Source organism: Halichoeres trimaculatus, unplaced genomic scaffold (assembly GCF_033239565.1).
Source record: "Halichoeres trimaculatus isolate MK-OKI-2021-1 unplaced genomic scaffold, fHalTri1.1 fHalTri1_scaffold_13, whole genome shotgun sequence".
Taxonomy (NCBI): Eukaryota; Metazoa; Chordata; class Actinopteri; order Labriformes; family Labridae; genus Halichoeres; species Halichoeres trimaculatus.
Window position 1 is genome coordinate 35,105,054 of NW_027437191.1, and position 10,712 is coordinate 35,115,765.

General features: G+C 42.3%; 2 protein-coding genes across 2 annotated transcripts; both read left to right on the top strand.

Moving 5' to 3' along the window:
• Nucleotides 1-1,506: 1,506 nt before the first annotated feature.
• Nucleotides 1,507-5,187, top strand: LOC141801631 (kelch-like protein 10). The gene is made up of 5 exons (XM_074684750.1): nucleotides 1,507-1,649; nucleotides 3,283-3,769; nucleotides 3,870-4,439; nucleotides 4,570-4,719; nucleotides 4,837-5,187. Exons 1-5 carry the CDS (start codon nucleotides 1,507-1,509, stop codon nucleotides 5,185-5,187), a joined length of 1,701 nt encoding a protein of 566 aa, XP_074540851.1.
• Nucleotides 5,188-7,693: 2,506 nt separating this feature from the next.
• Nucleotides 7,694-8,752, top strand: adorb1a (adenosine receptor B1a). Its single transcript, XM_074684751.1, has one exon. It carries the CDS (start codon nucleotides 7,694-7,696, stop codon nucleotides 8,750-8,752), a length of 1,059 nt encoding a protein of 352 aa, XP_074540852.1.
• Nucleotides 8,753-10,712: the final 1,960 nt, after the last annotated feature.

Sequence of the window (10,712 nt, forward strand, 5' to 3'; positions counted from 1 at the left end):
TGATGTATTAATTTTAGTACAGGCTGTCTGTGCTCTGCGGCAGGGACCATGTATCCAGTGATTTTCACCGTGTCTTTTGTTTGAATAAACAGGACCTGATGATGATCTATACTTTACTCAGCCTGTTCCCCAACACCTTAATGTTCAGCAGGGTCTTATACCTGCTGTGTTCCCTCCTCACATTTACAAAACACCATCACAACAAAAAGTATTTTTCTGCAGAACTCTTTACATTGTCACATTGAAGGTGTTTGATCGTAATGATTTAGAAAACATTTGTTAAATCATGTGATTTTTTTTTTTGCATACGTCTTAATACAATGTATATGAGTGACTCTATAATCAGGGAAACATTTCAGGTTTACAAAAAAGTAAATATTATCTGTGCTTTTTGTTTCATATTCTATTTAACTGCAAATGATAAACCTGGATTGTACTAAATTCATCAATTAGCAAACTTAAAATCCAATGGATTCTAAAATATTTAAGTAAAAAAAAAAAATCAAGCAGAATTTTGTCGACTGTGTTATGGAAAAAAGCTGTGACTATTTTTTCTGCATAAATCCATATTATACTGAATTTAGAATTATTCAACAATTCTCTGTCGGACTATGCTCCCTAGAAATGTCCCTCATCATTTATATCACAGTTTAGATTAAATTCAAAAGAATTATGGCTCAAAAATCACACGTAACATGATTGACACGGTTGACATTTCCTCCAGTTTTTGGCCCTTATTTTAACTGCAGAGCCTGAACATGTCACCACCTGACCTCTGAAATAGTTTTTAAAACAGCTTTGTCATATTTTAAAGATTACTTTGAACAAATACTGAAAATAATAAACACAAACATGTATTATAGTGTTCATTTAAAGAGCAAACAGTTCAAAAACTGTAAACTCCAACACATGATTTACATTTTTAGCTAAATAAATGATGAATGTTAACTTCCTGTTTTAAATAAAAGTGAATTATCAGCCAAATGACCCACTGTAAAATTGATCAGTGGTTTAAATTAATATTTAGTAAAATTGATGAGTTAATCCCAGGGATGTGGACTGTCCCTTTATTATAGAATCATTTGAATGTAATGTATTTGCTCTTCATGTTAATTAGGAGATTTTACTTTTATTTATTTCAATTAATGCATCTGTGTAAAACTGGGGACAAAGTTTGAACATGTACATTTTTAATAAACAAATTTATAAACAATTCAATCAAATAATAAACAATTTTGTTGTTCCTCCTGCAATGACAAATAAAGTTCTATTCTAAAAAAAAAAAGAAGCATTTTTTAAATCCCTTCTGTTGTGTCACAGTGGATCCTGTTTGTGACCTCAGGCTGTGACATCACAATGATCTGTTCTAGAACCAGGACCAGAGACTAGACCCAGGCATAGATCTGAGACTAGACCCAAGTTTAGACCTGAGACTGAACCCAGGTTTACTGAGTCAGAAGAGAAACCCTCTGAGATTTTAAAAAGCAAAAAAAACAAAAAGCAAAGATGAGTGAGAACACGATGAGTGGGCCCGCGGTGTACGATGAGCTCCGTGTGGCCGTGGAGCTCTGTGACGCCGTGATCAGAGTGGGCGGCGCCGAGTTTCCTGTCCATAAGGTTATCCTGTGTAACTGCAGCTCTTACTTCAGGTGAGTTATTATTGGATGTTCACCCTGTGAAGCCCAAACCGTTAAATAACTGACAGAAACTTCCAGATCTTTGAACCTGGAGCCTTGATTGGTCCCTCTGAACAACCCCCAAAAAATGTTCAAATATCACTTTCCATATTTGAGTTTCAGTTTGTCTCATATTTGACCCATCAGGTCACAATGCTCAATGATTGTTTTTTCCTGAACAAACAAAAACACAATAAATCACAAACTAATCTAACAAATGTGTCCTTCCAAACACAAACAGAGCTCCCATCATGCAGCAGTGAGAAAGCCACCAATGGAAAAAAACAACATTTTAGTATTTGACTCATTTTGCAGTTCACCACCTTTTATTTATGATGGTGGAAGGCCTGAAAACAGTTTCTAAATGATCCAAATTATGTCATTTAAAATAAAAAGACTGTTTGTTGCTTGATTTTAGATATAATGCATGAAATACAGTAAATGTTGATTGACTGTTTTAGAGTCACATGACCTTATATACCCAATCTAATCTGATTCGCCATCTCCAACACGGTTTACTCAAACATAGATTGTGAAGTTTTTAGTATTTTTCTTTGTATGAACCCAGTAAGTTCCTGTTGATGCTCCAGTAAATACTGTGATGTTTTTCTCACCTTAACCTTTTTAAACTTGGCAAAGCTCTTCTTGAAAAACCACCTGTGTCCACTTCCTGAGTCCTGGCGGTCTGAGAGCGTCACTGGAAGGGCGGCTAATGAGGGACTGACTACCCAGTGTTGGTTTATCTGTGCACTGCATGTTTCTGACTGTACACATCAGGTTTTTCAGGATAAAAATACCACACTGCTCATGTGGAGGGCTGAAAAAGTCATGGATCAAATATGAGACGTTTGGTGTTATAGGGTTAAAGAGAAAACTGCAGAATTTAAACTCATTAATGAAGGAAAAACACATCTAACAAGAGTCACTACACTGCAAAAACTGAAATCTTATCAAGTGTTTTTGTATTTTCTTCAGTAGAAAATTCATTTTTAGACTCAATATGAGCCAAAGTCACATGACCAATCCAGAAAAATGTCTTGTTTAAAGTTATTCAAGGACAAAAATGAGCTCTGAATCGCTCGTAAAGTTACTTGTATTAAGACATTGCTCTAGTCTCAAGGAAATTTTCAAGCAATTTTTTCTTCTTCCATTGGCAGATTTTTTTTTACTGGTTACAAGTGATTCAGACCTCATTTTTGGACTCTGATAACTTGAAACAAGACATTTTTCTGGATTGATAAATTGAAAGTGGCTCATATCGAGTATAATAAAACAATTTTTACTTAAAAAAAAAGACAAACACACTTGATAAGATTTCAGTTTTTTGCAGTGTACTTTAAAAAAGCAATGATGAAGCCTTTTAAAATAATTTCATGATGTTTAAAACAGCTTTAAATCCATTTAATGACCTTAAATCTATGAAGACAAAAGGATAAAACTAATTCGATGCATTTAGAGCAAAGTTAACTGAAAGTTTCACCTGTGACCTCCTGAAGTATTGGTTAAAGAGTTTTACTGTACAGTGTATGGATTCACCTGATAACATTTACTTCAAAACGTAAACACAGTAGATCAACCATCTGATGTGTGTATCTTCACCGTGCAGATCCCTTTTCACGCACTGGTCGAGCCCGGACCGCCGGCTCTTTGACATCCCCCACGTCTCAGCGGACATGATGGCGCAGATCGTTGGCTTCGCCTACACGGGCTGTGTTGAAGTGTCTGAGGAGAAGCTGCCGGAGCTTTTCATCGCAGCCGACCAGTTTGGCGTGAGGGGGATCATCCAGATCTGCAGCGAGCACCTGGAGAAACAGCTGAGCCCACACACCTGCATCAGCGTCTGGGCGTTTTCTGACTTCTACTACACCCCCGAGCTGAAACACAAGGCTCTCAGCTTCCTCCTGCAGCACTTCGAGGAGGTGGCTGCCTCCTCAGAGGACTTCCTGCACCTCCCTGCAGGAGACGTGGCTCAGCTCCTGGAGGACGACCACCTGAATGTGAGGAAGGAGGAGGCGGTGTTCGAGGCCGCCGTCCGATGGATCAACCACGCGCCTGAGGAGCGCAGACGTCACAGCTCCCAGCTTTTATCCAGAGTGAGTGACCAACAGTTTCATCCACAGCCTGATTATTTCTGTCCTCTGTCGAGTCTGTTTCAGGATTTCTGGTTCAACATGTCCCCGTGTCTGTGCACAGGTCAGGCTGGCTCTGATGAGTCCGCGCTACATCCTGGAAAGAGTCGTAAAAGATGAGGTGGTGAAGGCGAGTGAAGATCGTCTGCCGATCCTGCTCAGAGCAACGGACGCCTCTCTGCACCGCCCTCGACTGCCGGCGTCCTCCATGTTGGCTGTTGGCGGCTGGAGCATGGGGAGGACCATGAGCAGAGTCTCAGCGTACGACCCCCGCGCTGAGCGCTGGGTGGACCTCAGCGACGATGGCGAGCACACCTTTGCCTACCACGGCACGGCCTTCCTGGGCGGGTGGCTGTACTGCGTCGGCGGCAGTGAAGGAGACCTGCATCTGAACGCCGTGCACAGGTTCGACCTGTCGACACGCACCTGGCAGGAAGTGGCACCGATGCACATGAGTCGCTGCTTCGTAAGCGTGGCGGTGCTGGACGGGATGATCTACGCCGTGGGAGGTCGCAGCGGGTCTCTCCGGCTGGACACGGCGGAGCGGTACGAGCCCGGCACCAACCAGTGGACTGAGATTTCCCCCATGCACTTCGAGAGGAGCGACGCCAGCTGCACAGCTCTCCACGGGAAGGTTGGTGACGCTCCAAACAAACATTTTCAGCTTTTAAACTCTCCAACGAAACGAGTCGGCGTTCACAGCTCTAATGTGGAGTATGTCTCTCTACTCCTTCATCTCATCTCAATCACTCTGATTCTCACAGGTGTACATCTGTGGAGGCTTCACTGGACGAGAACACCTGTCCTCGGCTGAATACTACAACCCACAGACCGACCAGTGGACGCTCATGCCCCCCATGGGAACCAGGCGCGGTGGACTTGGGGTGGTTTCCTACGCAGGCCGGATTTTTGCAGTAAGGAAGCTGAACCACTCTGACAACACAACGCGACACGACACACACAGGAAGTGTTTACGTCTGAAGCTGACAGGTTGAAGAACAGGAAATGACCTCTGACCTTCTCTCCTTCAGGTCGGTGGCTTCAACGGGACCCGTCGCCAGCAAACCGCTGAGGTCTACGACCCACACACTAACACCTGGCACGCCGTGCCCTCCATGATGAACCCCCGCAGTAACTTCGGTATCGAGGTTATGGACGACCACATCTACGTCGCCGGGGGCTTCAACGGCGCCACCACCATCTGGGACGTGGAGAGGTTTGACCTGGGAAGAGGAGAGTGGTCTGACGCCCCTGACATGAAGATCCGCTGCAGCGCTCTGAGCTGCTGCGTGGTGTCCGGCCTGCCCAACATGGCCGAGCTCGCCGCTCCTCGCCGCCCGCTCCCAGCCTCTGAGGAGGTTCAGGAAGTGGAGGGAAACTGATCCACCTGAGGTGGAGCTCTGTAAATAAATTTACCAAAGCATGAAACTGCTCCAATGGTTTCAGTGATCACACAGATCTTCAGTTAGCTTAGAAGCTTGTAAGCTGCATGTTAACACCACCACTGCATGTATGACCTTTGACCTTTGACCTCACTGCTGGTTGGAGTTAAACCTAGTAGTAAACCTTGTCGTACTCAAGCACGGTTTCTCTGTGACAGCAGGGGGCGCTGTGCCAAGCTGTGATCAGGTGATCTGGGGTCTGTTTCACAAAGCAGGTTTAATAAACTCAGAGTCTATTAACTCTGAAATGGGTCCCCACAGGAAGTTTGCAGAACTTAAAGTTGAAGCAGTTTTAGGGAGAAGTGTAGAAATCTTCCATTCATTTCGATGGGAAAAAACTCTTTAAACAATGATTGTTGTTTTTTTTACAGTATAAGGGTTTGAAAAATAAAAAATACAAGGACACTTCTCCTGAACACGCTGAACATGATAAAAGTGAAACTGTGAAGATGGGACAGAGTTTGAAGCCTGTGAAAAGTCCCATCAAACAAACAGAAGAATGAGAGAAAGAAGAATATTCAGACTTACACTAAAAAAAAAAAAAATTTGATCCATCTTCACTGCTTAAGTCTAAAGCAGGGGTCTGCAACCTTCACTTTAAAAGGAGCCGTTAGCCTCAGCTCAGCTGGATAAAGTCATTCAGGAGCCACAAAATCTAATTTATCTCTACAATAAAGACAAAAGAGTGTATGAAATTCTATACATAGTTCAAATCTGGTGAATTATTTTTGAAACAGGACGTTTTGTTGATTAATGAATTATGACATGATGTTGGATATTTTTTTTAAGTGGAAAAATTCTAAAAAAAATATTGAAGTTTCAACTAAAAATGTCCAAAAAATTGGAATAAAAAAAATTAAGATTTTTTTTTAAATTTATAAAATTATACATGTGATGTTTTAGTTTTTTTTTTTAAAATAAATTTGCAAAAAAAATGCTATTTTAAAAGATTTGCAAAAGTTTTAGATATTTTTTGTAATTGCAGAAACATGTTAAATTTGAAAAATTTGTAAGTTAAAAAAATTAAATTAAAAATGCAACAATTTCAAAAAAATAAAAAAAAATAATTAAAAAAAAGAAAAGATTTCAAATAAAAAAGTTGAAAAATGTTTAAAAAAAGTGGGATTTAATTAATGTTTTAAACAAATTTGCAAAAATAAAAAAATGCAATTTTTTAAAATTTGCAAAAGTTTCAGATATTTCAATTTTTTTAAATTGCAGAAACGTAAAATTTGAAACATTTGTGAAAGTTAAAAAATTAGATAAAAATGCAATAATAAAAAAAAAATCAAAAATAATTCAAAAATTAAAAAAAAACATTATTTTCAAATAAAAAAGTTGAAAAATATTAAAAACAAGTGGGATTTAATTTAATAAATTGCAAAAATTTCAGAATTTTTGAAAGAATACCTGATTTTGATTACCTATGATCATAATTTCACATCATTGTGTGTTGTTTGCTAATGTTTTGCCACATATCAATCATGTATATTAATCCAGCATGTTGTCAGTTAAATGAATCCATCCACACAGAATTAAAATCTGTGTTTTCTTCCAGATGAGTCTTTTTGTAGATGTAGTTATCTTCCCAGGGCTGTAAAACTTGAGGTTAGCCACAGGTGCATGGAAAGTTGGTGGGCTGTTGATGTTGTAGGAGGTGAAGTAGAGCGGTGGCAGGCTTTATTGACAGATGGGATGAAGATTTAGTTCAACTAAATGTTAACACAGGATTTTATTTAGTGTCAGTGTCTTTAATCATCAATACCCTCTGGAAGAAAAATAACTATTCTTTATTTCATGAATATTTTTAAAAGCTACAAGGAGACACTGCAGAGGAGTCAAAGAGCCACATGAGGGTCCAGAGCCACAGGTTGAACACCCTCGGTGTAAAGTTTCTTCCACCTGACCAATAGTAATTATTTAGTGAGAGTTTGAACCCAAGAGGAAGAAACTTCCAGATGAACTCCCTGAACGAGGCCGAGAGGGAAACTGGACCAAACACAGATCAACAAACGTCAGACGCCGCGTTCATCAGGTCCAGTCATGTTCAGGGACATGACAAACACACGCAGCGACATGTAAACACGGCCCCAGGCGTCAGTGTTGATTTCATCTTTCTCCCCTGACAGGAAATATTCATTATGCTCCTTAATGAGGCGCTCGTTAGTGCGTGTGTCTGTTAATGACCCGTCCTGCAGCTTGTTCCTGTTTATTAATCTGATCCACAGAGATTCAAAGGTCTCTCTGCAGACTGGAGGAGACCTCAGGAGGAGACACCAGGAGGAGACAGGAGGTCTATAAAACGACAGAGGAGTGTGATCTCTGGATGTTTTCAGAGACGTCGATGATTTTTTGCGACGGGTCGATGAGGAAACTTTCTCTGATCAGGAAACCAAACGGCTCAGCTTTGTTTTGATGGTGAATCTAGTTTTTCTCTGAAGGACAAATGGAGGAAACCACTGCGTTAATGAACCCTCACACTCTCCATCCAACCAGGAACTCCTCTCCTCCGTCTTCCTCCTCCTCGCCGCCCGCCAACCTCCTCATCTCCCCGAACATGGCCTACGTGGCGGCCGAGCTCATCATCGCCGTCCTCTCCACTTCCGGGAACCTGCTGGTCTGCGCCGCCGTCGGCCTCAACCGCAAGCTGCGCACGGTCACCAACTACTTCCTGGTGTCTCTGGCGGTCGCTGACATCTGCGTGGGCGCCATCGCCATCCCGTGTGCCATCCTGACTGACGTGGGTTTGCCGCGTCACAGCTTCTACCTGTGCCTCCTCATGCTGAGCGTGCTCATCATGTTCACGCAGAGCTCCATCTTCAGCCTCCTGGCCGTGGCCGTGGAGCGCTACATCGCCATCTTCATGCCTTTACGCTACCAGGTCCTGATGACGCCACGCAACGCCGTGCTGGTGATCCTCGCCACGTGGCTGCTGGCGTTCCTGATCGGGCTCGTTCCTCTGATGGGCTGGCACAAGACCCAGCCGGACTCGGGGTTCTGCTTCTTCGTGCTGGTGGTGGACATGACCTTCATGGTCTACTTCAACTTCTTCGCCTGCGTCCTGACGCCGCTGGTCATCATGTTTCTGATCTACGCTCAGATCTTCGCCACGGTGAAGCGGCAGGCGAGGCGGATAGCGTCGGAGCAGAGCGGCAGGTCGGAGGGACACACGAGGATCCGTCGAGAGATGAAGATCGCCACTTCGCTCTTCCTGGTCCTCTTCCTCTTCACGGTCTGCTGGATCCCGCTCCACGTCATCAACTGCTTCCTGCTGCTCTGCCCGCGCTGCCCCGTGCCGTTCGAGCTGCTGCTCACCGCCATCATCCTGTCGCACGCCAACTCTGCCGTCAACCCCTTCCTGTACGCATACACCATGACGGCTTTCAGGGACACCTTCAAGGCCATTTTCCTATGCTGCAGGGCGACGGGGGACAGACGGACGCCACGGGTGGCCGGTGGCGAGGAGAGGGAAGGGAGGAGTGTCCGCAGCGCTGCCCTCGCCTGAACGAGAGTCTTTGAGCACGAGGTCAAACACCTGAAACCTTTATCCTTCAGTTTTAACCACAGACTGGTGTAACGAATGGACGTCGTCTCTGTGATGTCACCCATCTGTCTCTAACACTGAGTTTTGAAGCACACCGTCGTATGCGGCCATGTTGGAAACAGGGCGGGCTTTGGGCCTCCAGACTAACAGCGACAGGGCGTTCACCTGTCAATCAGCTGAGCTCTGCCTCTGATTGGCTGAAGTCATCAACTTAAAATCTTTTATTCGCTGAGTTAGAAAAATATTCACTTCCTGTGCCGTTAGAGAAATTAGCCAATCAGACGCATTTCCTGTTTCTGCTGTGAAAATGTTTTTTTATGATTTTAGTTTTTGTTTTTTCTGGAGCCGGCCTCGACAAACTGCAGGTTTTAGCATTTCTGTCAGGTTTCTGCTCTCAGTGATGGTTTGAGGTGCCACGCCATCGTCTGGTGCTGGTCCGATGTGTTTTTGGGAGTCCAGAGTCAGCGCAGCACTCTACCAGGAAATACTGCTGACTTCATTTAGGATTTGGCTCCTGCCCACACCGCCAAAACTACCAAAAAATGTTGTCTTTTTACAGTCTGTTTCATTAATTCTGCTTTTCTTTTTTTTGTTAAGGTACAAAGAGAAAAAGTTTCTGCAGGAGTTTTGTTTTTTCCTGTAGTATTTAAACATTATGGCGACACACAGCAGTGCAGCGGCTTCTTGCGCTCGCAGGTTTAAGCCTCTTTTTGTACTTTTGTGTCGATTCAAAGGCCAATTCTACCCGTCTGGTTTGTGTGAACAAGCGTACCGCTTCCACTTGACAGAGTTGACACCTTTTCATTGACGATGTTTATGTTTATACTTTAAACTGGTGTTTTTATATCTATACAGTGTGTTTTTATATTTATAGAGTGTATTATTTAGGTTATGTGGGCTTGTACCGGGACCAGGGATACTAATTTTGTTCCACCTCATGTTTTAAATATGTGAAATGACAATGTTTGCATGTTGGTTTTTGCATTAAAGACGTTTGTCTGCATGTCTGCTTCTAACAAACAAAATTGTTTCATGATTGTACGTTTATCTCACTAAAACTTCCCGTGGAAAGTGTCCGACTTTGAAAATTCACAGATTTTATATTTTTTAAAATTAAAATAAAGGTTGTTGTTCTGTTAATAATATCTTCAATCTTAAACTCAAACTGTCTTTGTTTGGAAAGTCATGCTAATTAAAATTCTTCAGTTTGATGAGTCTATGGTGATCATGTGACGAACCATGAGCCCTATGTCCTGACTTCATTTCCCAGCAGGACTTGGCTCCTGCCCACACCGCCAAAACAATCAAAAACTGTTGATACTTTGTTTTTTACCAGTCTGTTTCTTTAATTCTCCTTTTTTTCTTTATATTAAGTCACAAAGGGAAAAAGTTTCTGCTTAGAGGTGTCCCAGTCCGATATTGATATCGGATAACGGTCCTATATCAGCAAAAAAACAAATATAGGTATCGTATCGGAATGCATCTAAAATCTCCAATATAAGCAGTCCGATATGAGCAGTCCATTCCAGAGTCCACTCCTGCTGTTTTATTTGATTTATTTAGGTTATTTTCTGGGTCTTCTAATTTATTCTTTATTTTATTCAGTTACTAGTTATTCTTATGTTTAATGTTAAAATTTCTGTTTCCCATAGGTTAATGATAAATGGGTTAGTTTTTCCTCAGACCTACTGTTGCTGACGACTGTTCTTTGTTTGAATAAAATCACTGAATCAAGCCTTTTCTAACATGACAGACATACGACAGAATAAGTAATGAAAGTATGTTTAATGCTGATATCGTATCAGATTAATATCGGTATCGGCCAATACTCAATGCTGCAGTATCGGTATCGAATCGGAAGTGAAAATGTGATATCGGGACATCCCTATTTCTGCTTGAGCTTTGTTTTTCCTGTTAGTGT

Bases quoted from the DNA above. Each gene is read 5' to 3' on its own strand.
- LOC141801631 (XM_074684750.1), top strand. From the start codon at position 1,507: ATGAGTGAGAACACGATGAGTGGGCCCGCGGTGTACGATGAGCTCCGT. The intron at 4,440-4,569 runs GTTGGTGACGCT...TGATTCTCACAG, and splicing joins GCACAGCTCTCCACGGGAAG to GTGTACATCTGTGGAGGCTT. The intron at 4,720-4,836 runs GTAAGGAAGCTG...TCTCTCCTTCAG, and splicing joins ACGCAGGCCGGATTTTTGCA to GTCGGTGGCTTCAACGGGAC.
- adorb1a (XM_074684751.1), top strand. From the start codon at position 7,694: ATGGAGGAAACCACTGCGTTAATGAACCCTCACACTCTCCATCCAACC.